At 40.0% G+C, this 26,978-nt stretch overlaps 1 protein-coding gene, 1 long non-coding RNA gene and 1 pseudogene across 10 annotated transcripts in view; 2 read left to right on the top strand and 1 right to left on the bottom strand.

Annotated features, from left to right (window-relative positions):
- The window catches only part of LOC121921022, a 21,474-nt gene extending 440 nt beyond the window's left edge, over nucleotides 1-21,034 (top strand). The window contains exons 2-3 of the long non-coding RNA XR_006101821.1: nucleotides 18,603-18,692; nucleotides 20,714-21,034. This is a non-coding gene — a long non-coding RNA (uncharacterized LOC121921022). The remainder of the gene's footprint in view (nucleotides 1-18,602; nucleotides 18,693-20,713) is intronic.
- LOC121920665 overlaps nucleotides 1-26,978 on the top strand; it is a 1,182,487-nt pseudogene that overhangs the window by 792,524 nt on the left and 362,985 nt on the right.
- Nucleotides 1-26,978, bottom strand: part of ARHGEF28 (Rho guanine nucleotide exchange factor 28) — a 257,884-nt gene that overhangs the window by 103,520 nt on the left and 127,386 nt on the right. For 7 of the 9 annotated variants that reach the window (XM_042448458.1, XM_042448457.1, XM_042448461.1 and 4 more), the window contains 2 exons: nucleotides 23,220-23,272; nucleotides 20,360-20,420 (listed from right to left, as the gene is read on the bottom strand). The exons of 1 other annotated variant lie outside the window; for it this stretch is intronic. In XM_042448458.1, the coding sequence (XP_042304392.1) occupies nucleotides 20,360-20,420; nucleotides 23,220-23,272 (114 nt within the window). Of the gene's footprint in view, nucleotides 1-2,053; nucleotides 2,389-20,359; nucleotides 20,421-23,219; nucleotides 23,273-26,978 lie in introns of those variants that run through there. One more of the 9 variants, XM_042448465.1, reaches the window with a different exon arrangement.

Genomic DNA, 26,978 nt, shown 5'->3' with positions numbered 1-26,978 from the left:
TATATAGTGCTGTAGATAAATACAGCCAGAGGAGGGAGATCATGTTGATTTTTGTTTAATGCTAGAATGATTGATTGGGATGGTGCTATTCTCTGCATCCATACTCAAGATCAGTACATGTGTTATCTGGTCATTTCCCTACCAACAAACACAAGAACTGGATTAGAAAATTCTAATTATCTGAATTGGGGTGGGGGAAGGAATGATAGGCATTGAAGGGACCTTTCCAGCACTGTGGCCCCAATTAACACTGCACACACATGGCCTCAAAGTAACCTGGGAGATTTAGTCATGGATCTTTTGAAGTCATACGTATCTGGCTTGACTCTTAGAATCATTATGCTACTGTAGAGTTAATGTCAGTTTTTAATCTGTGACAATATTCACCAAGTTTATTCATTGTGACATAAACATATATGATATACTTGTCTATTTATCAGAACAGTTAACAAACTGAAGTATTTACACACTGTAGCAAAATGCTTGTGTGTATGCACATACTTTATTGTTCAATTTGTTCTTTCAAACATCTAGTTGCATTGAGATAGTCTAATAATTCTTCTCTTATTGTACTTCTATGCAAAATAGGTGAAAGCTCTTTAAGTAGTTCACAAAATAAAAGTTAAGACCATGAAATGTAGATATATAATAAAACATGATGTAAAAATTAAAACAAATGAAATGATAGTGACAAAATATCAGGGTAAAACAAGGGGCAAATAGCAGTGCATGGTTCTTAAAAAGACATTCCAAAATAGTAAGAATAAAAAATTTTAAAGTTGTCTAATAAGCCTTCACCTAGTCCTAGATGTAATTGCATGTAAGTGCCAAGTCAGCCTCTCATGAAAGGGCATTTCACAACTGGAGCACCACCACTAAAAATGCCCTCTTTCTAGTAGTCACTCTCCTATTCATTCAGCAGCAGCACTCAGAGAAGCTACTCAGAGGTTGATAGCAAGATTCACTCTTTCATATAAACTGGCCACAAACCATTTAGGGCTTTAAAGACTACCAGCAGCACTTTGAATGAGTCTCGTGAGTAGCCTGGAACACAGACTGGAAAGGTTATTTGGGATGAATCTCTTAGCCATATTGGCCACTGGAATCTGCAGTCCAAAAAAGTATCTACTCCCCAACTGCATCTGCACTGCAAAAATAATCCAGTTTGACTCCACTTGAACTGCTATGGCTCAATGCTATGGAATTATGGGAATTGTGGTTTTGTGAGATATTTAGCCTCCTCTGTCAGAGAGCACTGACAGAGCTCTGGTGACACCACAAACTACAAATCCCAGAATTCCATAGCATTAAGTCATTGCAGTTAAAGTGGTGTCAAACCAAATTATTTCTGCAGTGTGAAGGCAGCCCCATTTCTAGACTAGAAGCCAGTGCAGAATATTAAGCATGGCTGTAAAAGGGTTATTTCATTCAGCCCTTGTTAAGTCTTGTTGCCCTATGAAATGCATTCTTCCTCAGATACATCATCCTATAACATTTGTTCTTATTTCTATTTTAAATTATAAAAGCCACCATTTCTAAAAAAAACTTCCTTTAAAAAAAGATTTGTTTATTTTGAAAGGAATTTGTCCCATGGATTTTACATTCTGTAAACATGTCAATTTCTGTGTATTTAGTTAAAACAGAAATTCATCCGTAGGAAAAAAACATGCAAAAAAGAGCTCTTCAAATCACATCAGCATGTGACATCCTTTCCTACACTCTTCTGGATGGAATTTGGAATAAGCCTTTTTCTTCTGAACTGTTTACAATAAATTCATGAGAACAGTTCTTCCAAATAAATGAATTCAGCTTTGGAGGACATATTTATTAGAAGCATTTAAAGTTAATGAAGTAGCAGAAACCTAAAGAAAGAACCAATTAGTGATAAAGACATTTCTATTTTTCAAAATATATTTTGCATCTGTAGCATAGGAAATGCCTAAATAATTCTGAAAAGGGAGAACACTGTTCTGTTTGCAACCACTTGCATGTGCCTAACAGAGCAAACCGGCAGAAAGAGAGAAATGATTCAAAGAAGGAAGCTTTTGTCTACCTTTTGGTCTGGATGTCCTTTTTCGAATCCTCATTTTAGGCAAGGATGGCCAAGAGTAATTAAAAGGCGCATCAGAATCGGAGTCCATTATTTTCTTTTTTGCTAAACAAACACCTCTTTAGACTGGTGTTATCGTTGTGCAGCCCAGCAAGTCAAATGATAGAAAACAGAAAGACTCAACAAGGCACAAATTGCCTGCACGAGCCAGGAGACAGAAAGAGGCTGTGCAAACGAGTCTGTTCTTTGCAAGCACCAAGGCATGTAGGCAAACATTAAGGCAGACACAGTCAAGTTAAAATGTGATGTACACTCAGGAGTGGGGCTCCAGAATCCTGGTCCGCAGTTATGGGAAAGGTCACTGTGTGCCAATGAATCATTAACCCACCTTTTCATTTTCCAAATGTAAATGAAGAATAATCTGAAGCAGTTAGAGAAGGACAGAAAAACCCTTTTCATTTATTTGGATTCAGAGACGCTGTAGAAAGCTGAGGTTTATGTTTTTCCTTTTTATGTTTAAAAAGTTAAACATTTGCCTTACTGCATGAGAAGTTATTTTAAATCTTAAGCTTCAAGGTACTCAGAAGGCAAACCTAACAAACAATCCTTCTCAAAGACAAATGACTCTCCCTTGCCTGCTGTTGCCCCTGGTTTCCCCCCAGAATTTATAGCAATGGCAGACTTACTCAGTGACTAAACAACAGTGCAATTACAGAACTTATATCAGTCCTAAATTTCAAGAGGGAGCACATCCCTTACTGGTGTAAGAATGGTTAAGCCTCTTGAACCATTCTGCTTCTAAAAATGCATCTTTTGAAAACATTTGTCTTTCACTCACAGAGACTCTAACCTTGACAGTGAACCGTAGGAAATTTGGTAAGGTTGGCACCTTTACAAATATGGCATGCCCTCTCAGCAATGTACAATAAAGCTAGTGACTAATTTACAACAAGTCTCCCATTCTTACACTGTCTCCCTGAACAACTTCTTGGCAATTAGTATTCAGTAGAAACTCATTATCCCTCCCACTTCATTACACTAGACAAATGACAGGTTTTGTTTTGTTTTTCTTAAAAGCTCAGATACAGCTCCACAAAAGCAGACACAAAACTGACATGACCAACTATTGCTATTGTTGCTTTTAAAAACACACTAATATTCATTGAAAGTGACTCCATATTGGGGGGGTCCACATAAAAGGATGGCAGGGGCAGATGGGGATCAACTTAAATGTCATTTTGGTAGAAAATGGCATCTGAGCTTGTTAACATTCCTCTGCTTCACATCAATTATTTTTCCAGCCACTGAGATATGAAGAGCCACTTCTGCATAATGAGTCAAATGACTGTCCAACTCACATACTTTGCAACAGATCAACCACACACTTGATGGAGTAAAGTAATTCAGATTTTAATTCCAAAAATGGAATTATGCAACAAATTGAGAAGTTTGCACCAACAATTAAATTTAATTTCACAAACTTCAAAATTTATATATTTATGGAAAGGGGATCTGGTTGTAATTGTCTTAGTTGGTTCTGTTAATTTCATATGCAAAGAAATTAGCTTCAGGACCATACTCATCTATTATTTTTCTCTGCTGGGGACAAACAGATCTCTCTCTCTCTCTCTCTCTCTCTCTCTCTCTCTCTCTCTCTGTGTGTGTGTGTGTGTGTGTGTGTGTCCAGAGCAGCTTGGGGCTATTCACTGGTCACTGTTGTGATTCTGCCTTACTCTCTCTTCAATTTAGTTGGGGCAGGGACGAACTAATGGTGCTTGAAATGGTGCTTTTAGTCTCATGAGGTTGACTCCCATAGTACAGATTATTTTCTCAGGACAGGTATATTTGTTATTATAATTTTCCATCAGTTCAATCAGCATGTGATGACCTTATGAATGAGAGACCTCCAAGAACTCCAGTCATCATCAGCCATGCTTAGGTCCTGGAAATTCAAGGCTGTAGCTTCCTTGATTGAATCAATCCATCTGTAATGTGCTCTTCCTCTTCTCCTTCTGTCTTCCAATTCTCTTAGCTTTTTTATATATTTTTTTCACAAGTCATGCAGTCTCATGAAATATCCAAGCCTCCATTAAATCAGACAGTAGACTTGATTTGGTCCCAGGCTCAATTTCTCGTCTTTTTGACAGTCCATGGTATCTACAAAACAGGTATATCTATGAACCTAATCCAGCCTGTTCTCCCTTGCTGAATCACAGTGGCTTCTGCTGTCTAGGTGTAGGGCATTTTCACATTGGGTAACATTGGTTGCATATTTTGTTGCAAAGCTTTAGTAAGCATGGTCTTTGCTTTTGGAAACTATGGGGCTCGACAGACGGGCAGCTCCATGCCACCCCTTTTAGCCCTGCATCATTACTACAGCCACCAAATGGTGCGGCAACAATGTGTTCCCTCCCAGGAGCAAAATGGAGCTTCCTAAAGCAGCTTCCTGGAAGGGGCATGATAGGCACGTGCACCCCAATTGCATCACTTCCTGCCAGCACCATTTGGGCATTCGTGCCATCATGGCACTGCCCATGTGGAGGGTGATAAGCCATAATGGCGGCGTCCTCATGGACTAGGGACACTGGGCATCTAAATGCCCAGCCTCATCTAGCCCTAGTTCGCGGTGAGAACGGAGCAAACTGCCCATCTGTACCAGGCCTAAATCACATTCTATGCTGTCACTTCAGATTTTGACAAAATGGCTGGAGTGCAAACTGCTGGAGTCTGAAGCACCTAAAAATGATCATCTGCCCACTCCCGTTCTATAGCTATAGTAGTTGGCAGTATACCTTGGATTTCCATTCATGGTCTTTGACAGCTTATGCTGAAGGTAGTAACTGAAGGAAACAGTTGTGCAGTTTGAATTTCAGGAAGAGAATGAAAAACAGCAGAATTCTGGAACTGGATGGCAAGCGGCAATCTTGGGAAGATACTGCTTTGGGGACAGTGGTGCCATCATCAGGGCAAAACTTTGGAGGCAAAAGAGTTCTGCTCAACACAATGACCAAGAGTTCGCCCAAAGACTGCATACTTCACTTGCCACATTTTGGAGAAATCTATATCTTATACTATTAAAAGCCATGGAGATATATGTGTACTAGGTAACCAGTCCTACGAATTACGAGATCCATGTTCAAGTTCCCACTAAGCCATAAAACTCGGCAGCTGATTGTGTGCTAGCCACTTTCTTTCTCAGCTTACCCTATTTCACAGGGTTGTAAAGAGGATATATTGGAAAACAGATGAGCCACACAGGCCTGGAACAGCCCTAACTCTCCCACTAGTGGCAATATACTCAACATTGCACTGCATCCCTTCCACACAGATCCAAGAAGAAAAAGGATATGGTATGGTAGTGCTTCCACCTGCACCTGAAAAGCATCTGGTGTTGTCTGTGATTCCTCAGTCAGCAACCTACCCAGCTGCCACAGGAAGAAGCCATCACACTCCCATGGAGGAAGAGGGAACAGCATTTCCTGCACTGTAAACAGATGTAGCTTTTCTGTTCATAACCAATATTTTCTAAATTCCTGGTTCAGAGGAATTTAGAAGGTGATTTTTTTAGTCACTTGTCTCAAAGGGTCTGGACCTGAGCTAGTCATTCAGGAGGTAGCCTGTTCTGGAGAGTCATGCAAAACAGTAGTAGTGCCCCAGAGCATCAGAGGTCCTTGAGTACCCCACCACCTGAGGCAAATGCTTGCTAGGGCAGATGGGTGTTGCAGGGACATAGCCAAGGGGGGGGGTTCTTGGGGTCTGGACCCCCTCTTCCATTAGAAAAATGAATGGTGCGTGCTGCTGCGTCGCCACACCCAAGCCCCATTATAATGGTGCCATTTAGTCTGGACCCCCCCTTCCTAAAATCCTGGCTATGTCCCTGGGTGTTGCAGTTCAAAAACATCTGATACCCCGTTCTAAAGACAGGTCCATACATAGATTGTAACTGAACTACTGACTGTAAAGGGGCAAAGGAGGGTGTTGCCTCGAGACCAGCACACTCTTCAGGCCTGTAAACAAAATCATAATTACAAACAACTTACAGTCCTCCAGTCTTCTCATCTCACAAGTGACTCTATACAAAATTTCCCTAGACTCTACTGTAAGGTAAAAAGGCATGAGGTATGTAACATAAGAATTATTTTTTAAAAACTTTTTTTTACTAAAACACATTTTCAAATGTTACAAAAGTAAAGGTGTCAAACACATTCAAACAAAACCCTCCTAATAAAAACATTGCCCTACTAACAATACTTTACAGACATTTTCATTAGACTTATTATGGCTAATTCCTTTCCATAAAGGTCAGCTTATTCATTAACACGCTCACCAAATTCTATGTAACTAGTCTTCTATTGTGGATAAAACATTGTTTTTCAATACACTGGGAAAAGGACAGGCACTGTTATCAGCTATTTGCCCACATAAGTTTCATGTATTTTCAGCAAGTAAGGTTTCAGGTAAACAAGAATTATTTGTTTAACATGAATGGCTGTGTCTTTGATCTTTCTAACAATGCTCCTGCAGTATAAACTCAACCACAAATCCATTATTAATCATTTAAATATGCACTGGCTTGACTAGCAGGTATTAACAGATACAGTTTTACTAATTTGAGCTACAGTCTAGTTATAACAGAAATGGTAATTATTTTATAAATTAACATCCATAGCCAGGCTGGGAAAACTGTGGACTACAATATCCACCAACAAACTTGTGCAAAAAAAAAAAAATACACCTCTTTCTGCACCAAAAAAGTGGTCTGGATTTTTTGTGCAAGATTCTTTTTGTACATGATTCCTGTTTTTTGGGCAGAAGACAGTGATCTTGCGCAAAAAAAATAATGGCCATCAGGAAACAACATTTCTGCCAAAGAATAGGAGGGCTTTGCACATGAAAAGACCATCACACAAGAACCCATAGGTACTATTCTGCACAAAATAGTTTCTTGAAACAATTTGGGCTGTGCTAATACTGGGCAAAATTCTTGCCACTGTGTTAAATTCCTTCCCGCTGGATTTCCTGAATGTCAGACAACCCTAAATAACAACGAATATTTAACAGTGAACAGTGAACCCTAAATAACAATGAATAGTCTCCCCCTGTGACCAAAAAATGGAACTAGTCTCATTTTGCAGGAAGTAATGGGGTTCACAAAATGTGGCAAGTTTTTTTTCCATTTCAGATAAAGGTCAGCTTACAATAAATATATAGATACATTCCTTTATAATGGGTGGAGAACATTTGGCCCTCTAAATGTTTTGGATTTCAACTCCCAGAAGTCCCAATGAGCTTCACAAGAATTGTAGAAATTATCAGTCAAAGCATCTGGAAGCCCCAACCCGGTTCTGTTGGAATCACTACATATGCAAAGTCAACCTTTCAACAGGTTGTGTATTTCTTACACAAGGTACCTTGATTCCTCTGGCATCTTGCTTATAATATAGCAAATACAAATGCAAGGCAGCACCCATGCTTATGGTATTGTACTACACCTAGGTGGGCACAGTGTAAATTCAGAATCAGGGCCGGCCCGTCCATATAGGCCAGGTAGGCCACTGCCTAGGGGCACAACCTGCAGGGGCGCCAGTGGGGCGGCAAGGGAGCCAGGAGGCCAGAGAGAGAGAGAGAGAGAGAGGCCAGAGTTCAGAGGATGAGGCGAGCGGAGCAGCCAGCAGCCTAGAGCCTGTGAATGAGGAGCAGGGAGAGAGAGCTGTTTGCTGTGGTGCTGCTGGCAGGCCCCGACTCTGGCATTTTTATCAGGCTCTGTTTGTAAAAGGGAAGGGGGGAAGAAGTTTGCTGTGCTCTGCAACTCCTGGGCTGCATCTACACTGGAGAATTAACCTGGTTTGGCACCTCTTTAACTCTTTCTGGCTCAAGACTATGGAATTCTGGGAGTTGGATTTTGTTGTGGGGTCCCTCCCTCTTTCTTTCCTCCTGTCCTTCACTCACTCACTCACTCCTTCCTTCCTCCCTCACTCTTCCTTCCTTCCTTCTTTCCTACCTTCCCCTTTCCTTCCCTTTATCTTCTTTCCTTCACCCTTCCCTGCCTCCCTTCTTCTTCCTTCCTCTCTCCTTCTCTTTCTTGCCAAGAGAGAGACTTGTTCAGGAAAGGCTTGTCATGGCCTTCCCCTGAGGCTGAGAGAGTGTGACTCCCCCAAAGTCACCCAGTGGATTTCCATGGCCCCATTTCCCCTTCTCCTCATAGCTCCTTCTTCCTTCCCAGATTTCCCCCTATACCTTCACTATCCACCCACTTTTGCCTCCCTTCCCACTCACCCTTTTCTCTGATTCCTAGACCCCCTGGTTGTTGTTTATAGTTGTGTCTCCTCAAGTCCTTTCTGCCTCCTGGCCACCCTCTCATGGGGTTTCCCTGGCAAGGTTTGTTCAGAGGAGGCTTGCCATGGCCTTCTTCTGAGGCTGAGAAAGTGTGATGCCCCCACCCAGTGGGTTTCCATGGCCTAGCTGGGATTTGAACCCAGAGTCATAGTCCAACGCTCAAACAACTAGTCTACACTGGCTCCAACAATCCGCTTTAAAAGCTTGGTCTTCTTCCCAAGGTGTCCAGATGTCTTCACCGCAAAGGAAAGCACCACAAAATGTAAGACATTAAAGAAAAAGGGAGGACAGGACTCAAGAAAAGCTCAAAACACTCCTAGAAATGTTAATGCATGCTTCTTAGTCATGCTCAAAATGGAGGGTGTTTTAGAATATCTCCTGGAGAGGAGGTTGGAATGGAGGACATGTCCTGGAAGAGGAGGAGGTCTGCCCTGCCCTGAGGCAAATCTATCATGGGGTTTTCTTGGCAATATGAGTTCAGAGAAGCTTTGCCATGGCCTTCCTCTGAGGCTGAGAGAGTGTGGTTTGCCCACTCTTGGTGTTGTTGCTGTTATTATTATTATTATTACTACTATAGTTTATTTCTAAAGTGCTGTAAATGGTGTGCCTACTATGTGTCTTTTCTTTCTTGCCCTGGAGCCATTCCCATCTTTGTTTCATAGGCTGCATCTACACTGCAAAAATAATGCAATTTGACACCGCTTTAACTGCCCTGGCTCCATGCTATGGAATCCTGGGATTTTTGGAGGAGATTTTGCTTTCTCAGTCAGAGAGCAGTGGAGGCACAACAAACTACAAATTCCAGGGCTCCATAGCATGGAACCTGCAGGATGGCCAGATGTCCTCTTTTTCTGGGGTATACCTTACATTTCAGTCTTCTGTCCAGGAGGAATTCCAAAAATGTCCTCCCTTTTGAGCATCACTAAGAAGCATGAATTTATATTTATATGAGGGGTTTCAGCTTTTACTTGGTCATGTCCTCCATTTTACTTGAAAGCCCTACATTTTGCGGTGCCTTGTCCTCCTTTGTGATTAGGACAGCCGATCACCGTGGGAGCCAAAGGCAGCTAAAGTGGTGTCAAACTGCATTAATTCTGCAGTGTGGCAGCAGCCTTGGTCCTCTCACCTGGTGACCCTACTGGTTTTCTTCTCTTTCTTATGACACCATTTTCTGCCCCTTGGGTGAAGATTTTTAGTTTCTAGGGGTCATAGATGGACCACTACTACCCCACAAATTCATGGGATGGGATCCAGATTTTTCCACATCATTAGAATGAATAATACTTCCAGCGTGCAAAAGGAATATGTGTGCATTAGTCTCCATTCCAAATATCACAGTAATAAAAAAAGTCTTTAACCTGTAAAAATCTAATTGGCTTTTTCAGTAATTCTCAATACTATGACGAAAGATTGGAACCTAAGTTTTATGTCATGTTTAGCTTTAACAAACGAAACAGCGGAGATCAAGGGGTGAAAATAATTATGAGGGGCGACAGGGGTGCCAAAATATTTCTCGCCTAGGGTGGCAAAATACCTAGAGACAGCCCTGGGCGGGATATATAACAAAGTAAAGTAAAGAGCTTGTAAAAGCTATTTTTTGGACCACAACGCCAAGAATCACCCAGTTCCAGGAATTCAGGATGTTGTAATGCAAATAAAGTAAAATTTCCCAAGATCCAATAAAGAATTAATAAATCTGAGGAAAGAAGTTCATAGTGCCATAAAATCCATGACATGTGACGACTAGTGGATAGTGATTCAGAAAAAACATTTGTGACATCTATCCCACTGACTGGTCAAACTCTGTTTCTATGTAACTAATTTAGTATTAATCATGCCACATTTAACTACCCATCATGTAAAGAAGCTTTGGCATATTCAACAGAGATTACATCATATTCTCAGTATGCTTTAAAGAGATACTTACATAAAGGACTCAACTCTCTAGGTCAGGCCTGTCATTCCTAATCTGATGTAGCCCTGTTAAAAATGTTTTCTTATTTCCCACTAGAGGAGAACAGCTCCCCTTTTCCACTGAGTACAGTTGTTACCTGGACACAAGGACTGCTGCCACACTGCAGAATGAACACAGTTTAACACTGCTTTAATTGTCATGGTTCCATTCTATGGAATTCTGGAATTTGTAGTTTGTTGTGGCACCAGGGCTCTCTGACAAGAGAAGGCTAAATATCTCCAAAAACTACAAATCCCAGAATTCCATGGTATTGAGCCATGGCAGCTAAAGTGGTGTCAAACTGCATTAATTCTGCAGTATAGATGCAGCCAAGGATGGATTGAATGTGGTACAGTGGTTAATATGTGGGGCACAGGTGCTTATTAGAACAGCTCCCATAGCCTCCTTCATGGGAGTCAATATCTGAACTTGGAAATGTTACTTTTTCTTGTTATCTGACAGGTCAGGGAAGCCTGCAACAGAAACAACAAGATTTGCCTATCACCATCTGGTGGCAGGATGTTGTTGTGTGCCTTCAAGTCATTTCCAACTTATAGCAACCCTAACATGAACCTATCATAGGGTTTTCTTGGCAAGATGTGTTAAAGGGGAAGGGGGTGCCATTGCCCTTCCGTGAAGCTGAAAGTCACCCAGTGGGTTTCATGGCCGAGCTGGGAATCAAACCCAGTAGTTCCATCTATTATGCATTGATTACTATTACTACTAGAATCACATATCCAGCTAGCTATATTGCTCAGATATTTCTTGAATGCAGAGGTGAAACATCTGAGTTTAAAGGAACAAGTTATGCTTTCTTGAACATCAGCAGTTCCCTGGAACCCCATGTTGAATCAGAATTTCCGTGGAACTACATTCATACTCTGAATAACATGGTTACAGATCACTTTCTCCAAGCTAGTGAACTTCAGATTTTTGCTTATAGATATTGGCTATGCTGGCTCAAGCTGACAGGAATTACCATTCAAAACATCTGGAGGGCTAGACTACACGTAGCCTTTAATACTTCAGGGGATGGCACCCAACCATTTATCAGCAGGGATAGACCCTTTTATCTTTCAGGTACGAATCAGACCACAACTGACAGCTTAAGACATTTCAGCACACACCACAGTTCACTTTATTGAGTATTGGTGGTTTGTTTACCATAAACAGAATTAATAGCTAATGATCACTCATTGTCCTGCTGCAGATTTTCCCAAGCTAATGCTGGGATTCCAAATGTTGCTGTATAATCATCACAACCTTTTCAATTGCTTTCCTTATAGAATACAAGAAACAGCGTCTGGAAATGATTCAGTTAATAAGAACTCTGAAAACAGCGTGCAATTATCATACTTGAAGGAAATTTATTGATTGATTGATTGATTGCATTTTTATGCTGCCTTTATCCCAGAAAAGAACCCAAGGTGGCTCACAATAAAAACACTTAAAAAACACATTACAATAAAAACAACTGAAAACATCAAATAAAAACAATATAAAATAAATACATTAAAAACTACAATACTCATACCATATAACAAACACCCCATATAAAAGCCATGCCATGATTATTAAAAGCTTGCTTGAATAAAATCGTTTTTGCTTGCTGACAAACAGCAAGAAAATGCAATCTAAATAGCACCAACGTAGAGCAACATATTTGTTAACACATGTATGAGATAGGTATATCAACCATTCATGTTATATTATCTAGCACTGAAATCCTTCAAGAGTGGGTAGATATAATGGGTATGAACAGAAAGGGTTTTGTTGGCACAGCTATATCGTAGGGCTCTGTGTTTGGCAAGTTTGTTCTGCTCTGCTACTCACTAATTACAATCCCATTGTTAGAGAGATAAGGCACACACATCAAGGATACTTTTGTTCTGCTGGGTCTGCATTACACACTAAAGCAAGGGAGGACAACTTCCAGGAGTTCAGGGGAGTACAATGGAGCCCAGAACTGCACTGGAGGTTTTTACATCACTCCTGCTGGATTCACACCACCGCTGCAGTGTTATTTGTTGCTCTGGTGGCAGCAAAAGCAAAAGCCAACTTTTCCCTTTAAAACAAGAGACATGCTCCCCATTAACCATGTTTATACAAAGGATCACACTTCTGGTAGGCTTCTGGGAGTATAATTCAACTTTTAAACAAGGCAGCTAGAGAGACACGGCAATGCTTTTTTGCTAGCAGTGGCAGCCAAAACCTAAGAAACACGAACATAGCTGTTGGGCCCATATGTGGATGAGGGTTATCCCTGTCCTAAATGACACCATGTAAATTGTCTGTTTCTGACCATTTCCTACAGTTCTATCCCAATGATGGATGCCCTTTCTGCAATGCCAGTATGCCCCATCTGGATCATGGAAAAACTGTCTAAAACATTTTTAATCCAAACTAGAAGTAATCCTCATTCTGCTCATCTAAGGCTAACACAGAAGGCTGGGATAATACAATAAATCTTAAGACAGATTTAGTTATTCTTTGGCAAGAAAAACAAAATTTAAGACCTTTGGAATCGTGGTAAGAAAATAAATTTAAGAAAAAAGGATACCAAAACCATTATTTACAAAGACTTGACTACACGCCCATTGATTCACACAGTGGAAGAGATCTTTCTGTTAAATAACTCAAGGTGACAAGTGATTAAATTGGAATTACTGAGAAAAAAACCCTTTTTAAAAAATCAGATTGCTTTAAATCTTCTGCTGCTACTCTGGTCACACCAAAAAGCATGCCAAAAATTTGGCCCCAGTGGTTTTTTATCTTCTAGATTCCAAGCTGTGGATGGAGGAATCTCTCACCTTTTCAGTAATATAAACCAGGGAGCTTAGCAAAAATGAAAACATCAGCTGCCAGGACACTTGGCCAATGCTATTGTCTGTACCAGAATCCTATTATTTAAAATTGGGCAGTTTCTTAGCCTTCTCTTTTTACATTTTTTTCTCTACTCCCCACCCCCCACCCCTCTGCATAGCAAATAGATATTCTGAACATTAGAAACAGTTTGGATCTAAATGGAAGTTTCTTTTTCTGTTACTAATGCAGTTCAAATTTTACTGCCCAGATTTTTCTCACAGAGCTCACTTGGCCAGAGAGGAATGGCCTCTGCCTGTATGGATATCCCCCAGACCATCGTAACTGACAACAACATAAACAACTTGTTAACAAAATATAGGCCTGTGATTCTAAAATCATATTTTTCTTTCTTTTCCTGTATGATTTTTAACATCTTTGTCAGATAAAGAAGCCAGTGGAGGTTCAAAAGCTTGTATGATGTATTTTGTGCATTTTAGTTGGTCCCACAAAGGTATTGCTATTTTGTGGATTCTGGTTGTAATTTTATTTTGCTGTACAGCCAACACAGCTAACCCTGGATTTGTTTTCTAGGCATCATTATATGCTCAAATATTTTAAGGGCTTTTAAAATGGAAAATAAACACTTCTGTGTTTAAAAATAAACATTTGAAACTTTGTAAATTGTTCTTTGTGCACAAATCTTGACCTTTAGGACAGCTCTCAAAATAGGAATTAAAAAAAAATAGTATCCTGTACTATGAAATACCCAGTTGCAGCACTTTCATATGTGTACAAGTACATTTAAATAGAGATAAAATAGTATTTTAGACAGTCACAACAAAAAAGCAAGACACTACTCTACCCAAAACTTGAGAAAGTTAGTTGTGGAACTACAGCTTTCAGAATCCACCAGCCCCAAAAGTAGCCCATTCTTTTCTACCTTAGCTTTCTTGGAAGAAGTTTTTCAGTGCAATGGAGCATTCAAAAATATGCCTCTCTACTTACAGTCTAAATGGGTGCAATCAATTCTACCATTTTTGAAATGTACCATCCATTCTGCTGAACATGTGGGTCCTAATTAAAAACTCACCCTTATTCAAATATCTTCATATAAAAATATGGGCAAGGGGAAAAGAGCACAAGAATATTCTAGCTTGCTATAAGAATTGGGGAACATAGAAAATCATGGATGACACGTGGCTTGACAAAGGTACATGTGACAAAGATCTAGGTTTTTAATAAAGTTCAAGGTAAACATGAGTCAAGACTATGATGAAGACCAAAAAAAAATTAACACATTTCCAGGCAGCATCAACAAGACTATAGTATCCAGATCAAGGTAAATAATAGTACTACTGTATTCTGCTTCAATCAGGGCGCACCTTGAAAACTGTCCAGTTCTGGGTATTGCAGTTCAAGAAGGATATTGACAAGATGAAACATGCCCACAGGAGGGCGACTAAGATGATCAAATGTCTGGGGACAAAGCCCTATAAAGAATTGCTTAGGGATCTGGTCATAGAAGGAATATCATATACAAGATGGAACAAGCTTGTTGAGACTTAGGACATGAACCAAAATGGATTCAAATTGTAAGAATATAAATTCCACCTAAATTGCAGGAAGAACTCTCTTATGTTCAATAGTGGGGTATTGAATAATAGGATGGTGGAGTCTCCCCTTTGGAGGTTTACAAGCAGAGGTTGATGGCCATCTGTCAGGAGTACACAAGCATTCCTGCAAGGCAGTGGGTTCAACCTGATGGCCCTTGTGGTCTCTTCCAACTCTATGGTTCTATGAAAATCTGTCTTGTAAGATGTTCTGTTCAGCTGGGCATATTCAATGTTATTTTAAAAGGTGCCCCTTATCCTGAAAGGAGGAAATAATTTTTTTAAAAAAGAATGTGTGAAGAGGTGCCTTTTATTTCAATTAGCATCCTTCTATAATGAATTAATCCTTTCAGAAGAGTCTTGCTATGGATAGAACAGAAAACAGCAATAATGGACTGTTAATCTAGGGAAGAAATTTTGAGATGGTGCCTTTATTTTAACAGAGGTCCTAATGAAAAGATGTTACATGTAGAGGGGTCATGGTACAGAAGATAAGATGTTTCTTTTCTCAGCTGAACAATTTACAACCATTTTTCATTTGTTATATTATGACACACACACACACAATCATAGAGGTAGAAGAGAACACAAGGACTATCCAGTCCAATCCCCTGCCATGCAAGAATACACAATCAAAGCACTCCTGACAGATGGCCATCCAGTCTCTGTCCTTCTCTGAGTCTTTCTTTAATTTTTATATTTTTATTTTTTACAGTTTGTCTGTGATTGCTTCACTGAGTCCATTATGTCTAACTTTTCTCACTTCTTTCACCATATTACTATCTTTCCATTTCCACACCAGATGTTGTGCCCATTTGTATAATAATGCCTCAAGAGAAAGAAAGCTGATCTAATATTTTTTTAAAAAAACAGCTTAGGGCTATTCCATTTGATAATACTGTGGCATCCAGCTTTTGTTAAGGACAACTCATTCTAAAAGATCTGTATATTTCCCCTTACAAATAGACCAAACGACATCTGTCTCTCTTTGCCACAGCTCCACTAAATTTGAAAATGTGGTTTGCTTCTGTACTCTTTCTTTTATACCATTTCTAGCCTTTCCTTGCAAACAACTCCCCATTCCATGCCTACTAGTTCTGTAAGATCTCTCATATTAGAATAAGGCCCAGAGACATTCCCCATGGTTTCATCCAAACATAGGATTCATTTCAAACATGGGCAACATGTACAAGAAGTCATGGGTGGCTAGCTGTTTCGATTCCAGAGGTCATTTTGCTCTCCTCAGACCTTGGAAGGCTAGGAAGGTGTAGATCCTCCAACTCCTCTATCTCAATACACACTTCAGTCTCATTCCCAAACTCCAAAGTCCCCCAACTTGTAGGGGTACAATTAGCAACCTTATAAAAATTTCCTTCAGGGCTGTTTTTGTCTTAAGCCATCTTTTTTTAAAAAAAAAAAAACAACCTTGGAGTTGCCTACCGTTGGTGTAGCATTTTCACTTAATCTGACTTGTACTAAATGTCCAATTTCTTTCAAAGGAGGATCTTAGGACAAAGTGGGCAAAATTATATTTTTGTTCTGCCTCTCCCCCAGACTTATGGGGCGATGAAAATTACCATGGGGGAAATCGGGGGTCAGCCGCAGGGGTTCAGAGGGACGTGGAGGCAGCATAAGACCTGCAGCCTGTACTTCGTCCATGCCTTCAACTGTCTCAATTTTGCAGACACAGTCCCAATTAATCCTTGTCCCATTTTTTCAGCTGCTTTTAAAATGTCTGAATTTTTTTCTTCCCCTCCTACTTTCCACTTTTGTCCTAGCTTAATTTAGTTGTTGCAAACTGAGTTCAAAATGCAGGTTGTTTGCATTCAATTAATTCAGCAGGAGAGGAAAAGAAGGATGTAATCTTGCCAGTAGCCTGAGGCAAAAGCAAACTGCCAGATCTTTCCTAGCTTTTGTATTCCTCTTCATTAACTTTTGTGATCTTGATTAGACTGTGATGTTGCTTGCCCCAGTTTTCATCTGAGAAATGTTGGAAGGTATGCTATTTACATCACATGCATATTGTACTATGGATGCAACAGTTATATTTAATCTAGTAGGAACACAAAAGCATCAGTGAATAATTCTCATGTCTCACAGAATCATAGAGTTGGAAGGGGCATCATGGGCCATCAAATCATCTCTTTTTGAAGATGTCCAGAGAAGGAGGCCTCACCATCTTTCTAGTCAATTGGTTCCGCTGCTGAATCGCTCTTATTATCAAGACTTTCCTTCTAATATTTAATCAAAATCTACCCTATTTTAAAACCATTAGACCTGACCCTACTCTCAGGGGCAGCAGAGACAACCATTGTGACCACCTCTGTGTGACAACCCTTGAAGCAGTTAAAGAATGCAGTGATGTCACCTCTCAGTCTTCACTTCAGCAAGCTGAACATGCTCAGCTTGCCCTTCATTGCCCTTCTGATCCAATGGGTTGTGCGCACCCATCCATACATGGTGTGCAAGGATGACTTTCGTACCGCACATGCCCAAACAGCAGAGCGCCGTGTGGATGTCATCATTGAGCGCAAGCGCGCCAATAGCACCTCACACATGACGGAAAAAGAACCTGCCAGGAGTGGGTTCTTTTTAAGCCTCATGGAGGCCACAGCATTTGTCTGATGCAGCCTCCATCCAAGGGATAAAGGGGTGGCCTCTGGCCGCCCCTTTCTTCCAATCTGTACAGCCCTTATGTTTCCATTAATATCTTATTTGCTGTAGCATCACACTGCTGGCTCATATCCAGCCTATGATCAACAGTAATCCCACAGATCTTTTCACATGTAATTCTATTGAACCATGTATCTGGCATTCTATACGTGGGCAATTGGTTTTTATTGCCTAAATCCAAATGCTCATTTTATGGTCTCCTCATATATTCTGGTCAAAACAGAAATAGGATCAGGATGGTAAATTTTATAACCATTCTACTCTGTTCATCCCCAATGACAGCTCACAGGTGCATACAAATACCGTAAATAAAGAATAAAATAATGAGATCTTGGGAAATCAATATTTTGCACTAACAATTGGGATTAGGCTGTCATTCCCATTTCTGATGTGTATTGACTCCAGAAAGGGAATGTGTAGAAAGTCAAGCAGACTCAGTTCTATACAGTCTTTACATTATGGTATTTAAACTAGCAAACTTTTAAAAAACAAAGTGAGTAATCTATCATGCATGCTATGGTTTCAGTGAAGTTGACATCTAGTAATTCTGAAAATAAAAGACCATGGAAATGAAAACTAGTGGCTATGTTTGTAAAGAGTGATTAATGAAATGTTGGTTAATGTATTACTCTTTTGTAAGAGAAAATTTTCCCCAGAGAAGTGGTTTAAACAAAACTATCTTACACAACTGAAAGTGAAGGTGCCTGAAAATTTTCAAAAATGTCCATGAAATGTCATGCACTTATGCAAACTGTTGTGAGAAAAATGAACAGAAGGAATTTGTGATTATAAAAATGTTTTAAATTACAGAAAGGTATTTTCACTATCTATCCATCATGGAAGGACCAAATGGTGCCAACGCTTCCAGTCTGATGTTGCCTGAGTGGGAAAGAATATATATTCTCCAGACCATACAGTCAGATAAATCACACGTATTTCCCAGTAGCATGGGGTTGAATTACAGGGGAGTGTTTAAACACCCATGACACCCTGGTAGAAAACAAGCTATTGGTCCTCTTGTATGGCAGAAGGAAGAAAAGAAAGAGATGGTATGAGTCAGACAGGAGTAGGAAGTCTCTGAATGGTATTGCCAAACTTTCCATTTCCAGTCCTCAGTTTAACTGACAATAAACTGCAGCATGGTTTAATAACATCTATCCATTCCTTTATTTAGATCCCATCATTTCCCCTAAACTGGGATTCAAGGTGGCTTATGAAGTAGAAGGATTACAAATAAAACATATGGTTAAATCCATGCAAAAAGGTATGCACTGAACTATCAATAAAATTAAAACTATTTGAAATATTCACTTTAAAACAGAGAAAAAAAATAGTACAACACATTAAAAAGCCCCTTTCTTATAAAACAATCAAATCCCAAAAATCTGCTAGAATAAAAAAGGTCATTCACCTGTGGCCAGAAAGACAGCAAAAAAGAACCATTCTAGCCTCCCAAGGAAGGGAGTTCCAGTGCCTGGGAGCAGCCACAGAAAAGGCCCTCTCTCACGGTCCCCCCAAATATACTTCTAAAGGTGGTGGGATAAGGAGAAGTGCCCTCCCCTAAAAATCTTAAAGCTCAAGGAGGCTCATATGGGAAAATGCAATCTTTCAGATAGCCTTGCCCCCATAGGTCATAACCAGCCATTTAAACTGTGCTCAGAAATAGACTGACAGTCAGTGCTGCTGCTTTAATAAGGGAGTTGTGCGGGTCTGATAAATAGACCCAATTAGCAGCTCTTTGGAGAGTTGGTATTCTTGAACAAATGTTACTATGGCTAAGTAACATGCTCTTAGGAACAGGTGCAGTTGGAGCATTAGTTTTAATTATGCAAATACACTCCAGGCTACCCCTGAAACCTGAACATCCAGGTTTCAGAGTCTGGAAGTATATCCAACTTGTGAACCTGCACCTTCAGAAAGAATGTAACCTCATTTAACAGGGACTGAATCCTTGTTTCCTGAGCTGTGTTTGACTGACTGACCATGGGTACCACTGTCTTGTCTGGATTAAACTTCAATTTGTTCAGCCCCATCCAGTCCAGTACTAATGACAGGGACTAACCTAGAACCAAAACAGCTTCTTTGGATTTAGTGAGACAAGAAAGATATAGTTGAGTGTCATCAGAATGCTGATGGCACTGAATTCCCAGATCCTGGATCCCAGCAGTTTCATATATATTTTAAATAGCTTGAAGAACAACTGAGGAGTCAAACAGGAGTCCCCCCACCACCACTTTCTGGGTTCGCCCCTCCAGAAGGAATGAGGTTACTTTAAATTAGTGCCTCAAAGTCCACAGAGCTGTTAATAGCCCTCTATTTTGTCTGAGGGCCCCCTCAGAGCAAGACAGGGGTAGATATCAGTGGTGTAGATAAGAACCAGGACTAAAAAGAATCAAAATCCCAGGACTTGTTCATCAGCAGTCATCAGTATTTCTAAACTTCCCACTTCCAGTGATGGCCTATACATGTTAGTGACAATGACAGCAAAGGAACAGCTGGATGAGCCTCTCTGGAGCAGTCACCACCCCATTTTGCTCTGAGGACTCTCTCAAAGTGAGACAAATGGTGGATATGCAGGCTTTCCAACCAGCTGCCAAAAGCTGCTTTGCTCTCAACAGCATGTCTATAGAGTGAAGCAGAAAAAAGAATTCTGCTCCAGAACAGTCACCATCCATCTCACTTTGAGGACTCCTTCAGAGAAAGAAAGGAGGTGGGTAGAAACTGCAAAGAGGCCAGTTGCAGAAACTAATCAGCGTGTCTCTTCACAAAACATGCCAGGTGCAAATGCCTGATTTGAGGGGGTCCTTTTTCAAAGGTGAAGAGGTGGTCTAGATGACTGCCTCTGCCCATGGCAAGTGCAATAGTGTTGAGGTGATGGCATGCACTGCCTGTCTCAGGAAGAAGGAAGGCATGCACTAGTGCTGTTCTTACCTAAATCCAACACAGTATCATCTTCATTTTCAATAGGCTGAATCAACTGGTCTCTGTAAAACTACAAAACAATGGGAATTAGATTACATTCCAAGCTGTGCACTGTAATAAATTATGCTGGGAATTTCAGAACACAATACATTTTTTTTCAAAAGCACTTAATGCTTTTATTTTATTTCAGTGCACAGTATTTTTTTCCCTAAAAAGTCAAGTAAAATCATCCACACAGTATGAAAGATCACCCATTATCTCAGCAAGTTCTTGTCTAACTTTCCTCAACAACAAAAAATAGGTTTATTGTTCTGACTGCCAATGGCTCAGCCACTATTTGAACCACTTGGAAATTTATTTCAGGCAAGAGAAAGAGGAAGATCTGTCTAAGAAGCAGAGCCCTCCCTCCAGTTCATCTGATGGCATCCGGCCACAGAGGGAGGGATGCAGGTCCAGCTCCATCGGGCATGGCCTGAGCTAAGAAGCAAAGCCCTCCCTCCAGTCCATCTGCCTTGGTCCAGGCCTCAGAGAGAGAGAACTGCTGGATCTAATCCCCTCCCCACCACCATTCCCTTCTCCTTTTGTGTTGTGTGTTTTTAGATTGTAAGCCTGAGGGCATGGAACCATGTAATTAAAACTAATAATTGTAAGTCGCTCTGAGAGCCTTTAGGGCTGAAGGGCGGGGTATAAATACTATAAATAAATAAATAATAAAAGATATATTTGGCTATGGCCAGCTCTGTCCTTGCAGATAGGGTTGTCATGTTGGTTAAAGGATGAATCTCCTGCAACTTCAATCCTGAATGGAATAGGGTGAGCTATCAGACAAAGATCCTTGTCTTCACACACCTTCCAAACCCTAAGAGCTGCAGCCATTCCATCTCAACACTGATTCAGTGTCATTAGTGGAGAAGAAGAGAAGAGAGCACAAATTAACACCAAGCTCTGTTATTGTTGCCAGTGCACCATAAAAGTAATATCTGGAGGAAATGGCTGTGGCTGAAGGCTGGGGTTTAGAAGTTAAAGGAGAACAGGTATCTTTGCCCAGCCTGATGGAGCATTACAGTTCCTCAGGCTGCTCCATGATCTGTTAATGATTAAGGTAACAGGAGCCCCTTTGTGTACCAGAGGCATCAGATAAAGAAGTAACTTTCCCAGAAGCTTGTAGGACAACTGTAATTCCCTTTGAAAAACAAAATCAACCAGTCAATGAAATCCATAGAACATCAGAGTCATCTATTCTCCTTTTGGATTAATTCATTTCCAAGTGTGTTTTAAATATTTGGGAGCATGCCCATGAAAAACTCCTATGTCCAGAAATAGATGCAAATGCATTGGCCCAAACCCTGAACATTGTTGTTGTTGGTCATTATATTTACATTTATCTTACTTTTCCCCCAGTTTGGGACCCAAAGTGACTTACAAGAAATTAAAAGCATATTGATGAAAATCTCAAGATACAAAAATTAAAACAAGAATAAACAATCAAAAAATTAAAATCATACTTTCAAATACACACACATATATAAAGCCATAGTAGAATGGTGTGCCTTATATAAAATGGCAAAATCAAGGTTTGCTTTTTGGAATTTACATTTTTAAAAATATTTTCAAACTATGGAGAGTTGAATCCATGGATAAAGAACCTGTGGATATGGAGGCTGCTATATACCCTTAAACACACACACACCACACAATAATTAGCAAGATCCAGCACACTGAATCAAAGAAAGAAAGAACAAATATTTTGGTGGGACAGTCCTTATACAGTCAGTCATCAAATACCTTGCTGAACACAAATGTCTTTACTTGTCTTTGAAAAAAAATTGGGTTGGGTGCAGTCTAACCTCTGGAAAAAGAGTTCCAGATTGGACGCAGCCACTGAGAAGGCCTGCTTAAGCCAACTCATACATGTGCTTATAAACTGGGCTGAGTTAAAAACAAGACACCAAACAGTAAAAGAAAGATCCACAGCTCAGTTTGGAACCATATATGATTTGCAGTGCAGATGTATTTACATTCAAGTGTAGCAACATCCTGTATGATCTTAGAAGCTAAACCAGGTTGGCCCTTTTAGTACTTAGATGGGAGACCACCAACAAATGTCAGGTGCTGTCGGCTATATTTCAGAGGAAGAAACTGACAAAATCACCTCTGAGTATTCCTTGCCTAAGAAACCCCTATGAAATTCATGGGGTTGCCAGAAGTCAACAGGTAACTTAAAGGCACATACACACACACAATGCCAATCAACAAAGAATCTCAGACAGAAATGGTAAGAAAGACTTTGAAGTCATGAAGTGCCATTGTATGCTTCATCTAAGTATAAGCAAAGCCTAGAAAAGTTATTATGATTCCCATCCTGGCTCCAGTTTGTAGATTTTGTGGGATTATTGTAAAAAGAAGGAAGTCAATCCCATAAATCTGAAGTCTGCCAAACCCTGTCCTAGGACATATGAAATGTGATGCCCAAGTGACTCTGTTTCAGCTTTTTCCCCTCACAGATCTAACAGATTAATCATCAGGTAGAGCCAACACATTTGCTTTCAGACATGGAAAATTCTTGCTATAAGGTCTACATCATAATATAATGAATATAAGACACAATGGAGAAGTACTCTGAACCATAAAAGCCATTAGTTCTTAAAGGCCCTTGTGCTACAGTAAATACATTTGTCAAAAAATGTTTGGCTGCGTTCATCAAAGCTCTGAAACCAAAGGAACAAAATTGTTTCCTTCTCCATAGGCTGCCATACCTACCAATTATCTCCTTGGGACTGGCTATTTTTTGAAATGGTTCAAAGCAAAGGGTGTGGCATGGGAACCTTATTTGATTTCAGCAATTCGTGAAAAGATAATTGAACTCTACCGTCACTTCTTCATGTTTAGGAGATGGCTCCTCAGTTACCAAATCCCCCAGATCTGTTCAAAGAAAAGAACATTTCTCATTTGTCTGTCAGGTGCCAACTGTGGAAGTTCATCTCTCTCACCCATACCCCATATCCTACCCCCACCTCCCACCCAAACATATTCAAAAAGAGAAATAAAAGAATACACAAAGACTGTACAATGCTCTTTTACCATATCCCCAGCTCTCAAAGTAACATGCCTGCCATTGAAATGCCAGATAGTTTTACAATAAGTTGTTCTGTTATTTTAATGGGCTAACTCTAAACAAACTCTTTCTTCTTAAAGAGGCCTGCTATGAAAATACATGTTGAATCATAAATTACTCTCATTGACCAATATGTACTTATCAAACAGCCCAGACTGCCACAGGCACAATATAGGGTACATGCAGTTCTAACTATTTTATTTTTAAGGGAAGCAATTTTATGCATTTACAAAAACGAGCTCTTTCCCTTTGACTACAGAGAACAATTGTGACTACATTATTATTTTGTTTCCTGGCTCGTTTTCAAAACTAGAGGAAGGACATAGTGCACCAAATCCATATTTAATAAATTTAATTCTGGTCACAGACAGTGCTACTATTATGAAACACAGGCATGAATATTCTGTGGTTAAGCAAATTTGCTAAAACTACCTCCCCACCCTACAACCTATATAGCTAAAATAAATATTGTTGTAAAAAAAATGAATACATTATTTTGCTATTTTTAATGTCCATTTTGCATTAACTCTTGTAACATGTGAAGCAAATCTATCTTTGGTTTACACCATAAAACATGCTTCAGATGCCATATAAAAGCAGGGGGAAGGCTGGGTGACCTTGAGCAAGACACCCTCTCAGCCTCAAGAGGAAGGCAAAGGCAAATCTTGCCAAGAAAATCCCATGATAGGTTCACTATAGGGTTACCATAAGTCAGAAATGACCTGAAGGCACACAACAAAGGAAGGAGAGCTTGGAAAAGTTACTTTTTGGCAGTGATGTATTCAAGTCTTTTACTCTAAATCTCAAGTTTCTACATTCAAGTCTCAAGTTGAGTCTCAAGTACTTGCAAGATATTTTCAAGTCAAGTTTCAAGTTGAGTTTCAAGTCTGGGAGACAACTTTTAACAGAATAAAAAATGGTGAGACACATTTCTCAGAGGAGAACAGCAAACATGTTAAGCAATGGGTTTGAGGGAGGGGTTGAGTTCTGCTTGGCAGCCTGTCCCTGCTACACATCAGGAGAATTCAAAAGCTTTAGAAAGATCTTTCCACCTCAGGCCCATTGTCTAATGCATTTACTGATCCCCTCCAAGAAATGAGTCCCACACTCCGGAGGCGAGTTTTGCCTATTGCTCAAAGTGAATGTTGCCAGTAAATATACAAGTCACAAGCCAAGCTGAGTTAAGTAAATTATTGCTGAGTTGAGTCCAACTAGAGTCACTGAAGCAACTTGAGCCCAGCTTGAGTCCAAGCAAATTGACTTGAGTGTATATCACTGCTTTTTGACCTACATCTCCCAGAACCCTCATGACCAATGTTCATGCTAACTGGAGGACTTTATTGTAGTCCAATAAAGTAATGTCTGTAGCATGGTATCATAGGTTCCTCTGTATATTTCCTTGTATTTTTTCCAGAATATTGAATACTAAAGTAAACTTGTCCCTTAAGAACCCCTTTGTCATAGGACTGTTTTCATAGAATCACAGAATTGGAAGAAATCTCAAGGGCCATCAAGTGCAACCACCTCTCATGCACAATCAAAGTATCCCAGACAGATGGCCATCCAGCCTCTGTTTAAAGACTTCTAAAGAAGGAGATTCCACTACACACTAAGGCAGCATATTCCACTGTTGAACAGCTTTTACTGTCACAAAGTTGTACCTAATGCTGAGGTAAAATCTCCTTTCCTCTAGTTTTTGAATCCATTGTTTCAGGTCCTATTCTCTGGAGAAGCATAAAACAAGCTTGCCCCATTCTCAATATGACACCCCTTCAAATACTTAAACAGGGCTATCATCTCACCTCTTAACCTTCTCTTCTCCAGGCTAAACATACTCAGTTCCCTAAGTCTCTTCTCATAAGGCATGGTTTCCAGACACTTCACCATTTTGTCACCCTAATCTGGACACTCTCCAGCTTGTCAATATCCTTTTTGAATTGTGGTGCCCCAAATGGGACGCAATATTTCAGGTGAGGCCTCACCGAACCAGAATTGAGTGGTACTATTACTTCCCTTAATCTGGACATTATACTTCTATTGATGCAGCCTAGAAACTCATTGGCTTTTTAGCTGCTGCATTACACTGTTGGCACATGTTCAATTTATGATCTACTAGGACTCCTAGAATCCTTTCACATGTACTGTTGTCAAGCCAGATGTCCCCCATTCTATATCTGTGCACTTCATTTTTTTTCTTCCTTAGTGTAGACATTTTTTCTTATTTACAGGTTCAGAGGCCTACAAAGTGACTTGTAGGGTGGAAAACTGAGTCACAGGCCCTCTAAAATTACCTGTTTATGCTGACAGAATATGTCAGGACACTCATCAGGCCATATTTAAGGTTTGAGGTTGCAATGATTTTGTATCCCTGCTTTTGAGACGACTGATTCTGATCAAACTGAGAAATACAAAAACTTCAGTATTCTGAGAGACACTGAAATAATTTCTGTGTAATTCTGCCCTCTTCTGGCATTTTAGAAGAATTTGTGATAGATTACTGTGGGGACAAATAATTAAATTCTAACTTCCCCTTCATAGTTTATTCAAGACTTCTGTGTAGGACTGCATTGATTTGCACCATGCAGAGACTGGTACAAATCACAATGGTACACAAAGACCTAATGAAATCTTCAGGTGAAAGACAGGGCAGGACATATCCAGAGCTTGGTAATTCTGGATGCTGTAGTCCCACAAAGGAGCATAAGACTTACTGTTTGTATGAGGACCCAAGGCTGCAAGGGTAGACAACTGGACAATTTGTCCATTGAAAAGTAGTGATTTTCAAATCAGTGAGGGCAGTGCATCTGCTCAAAGTTCTAACCCAAACTTTAATAAAGCTATCCATGGTGCAGAAAGCTTATCCCCAAATTAGGTTCAGCACTACATTCAGAGTAGAAAATGAAGCAAATTGCCATACACTGAAATAGGACCCAACAGCCATTACTGAATGTGCCCTAGGTTTTCATGATGCAAACCATGTCCCTGCCTTACCTTTAGTGTACACCACTGTTACCACAACCCAACAGACAAGGGTTCATGAAGGGAACAGTGAAACAGTCCCAACGTTACTTCTATACCATTAAGCCCTGTGTGGGTCACCTCTACCAGGACTGTTTAAAAGTATTATTTACTTACTTACATGCTTATTCACTGAATTGCTACTCTGCCAGTCTGACACAAAAATGGCACTTAAAGCAACTAACAATAATAACATTCAAATACAACAAATGCATTTATAATATAAAAACAAAATAAAACCCCATTAAAACACACCGGCAAAGAAGCAACAGCCCTAACCAGTTTAAAGTCCTTCAACACCAACCTAACTTAAATATAAAAGGCCTGTCAGAATTTTTTTTAATTTAAATTTGCCTGCCAACAAAATAATAACAGAAAAAAAGACTCAGTTAAGCTTTCCTTAAGAGGGAGTTCCAGAACTTGGAGGTGATTCCTAGATGGCCCTGTGTCAAAACCCCATCAAATGTTCTTTTCATGGCAGCAGGACTGGATACT

Source organism: Sceloporus undulatus, chromosome 2 (genome assembly GCF_019175285.1).
Source record: "Sceloporus undulatus isolate JIND9_A2432 ecotype Alabama chromosome 2, SceUnd_v1.1, whole genome shotgun sequence".
Classification (NCBI taxonomy): Eukaryota; Metazoa; Chordata; class Lepidosauria; order Squamata; family Phrynosomatidae; genus Sceloporus; species Sceloporus undulatus.
The sequence above is the reverse complement of the archived record's forward strand: the minus strand, read 5'-3'. Positions and strand labels throughout refer to the sequence as shown.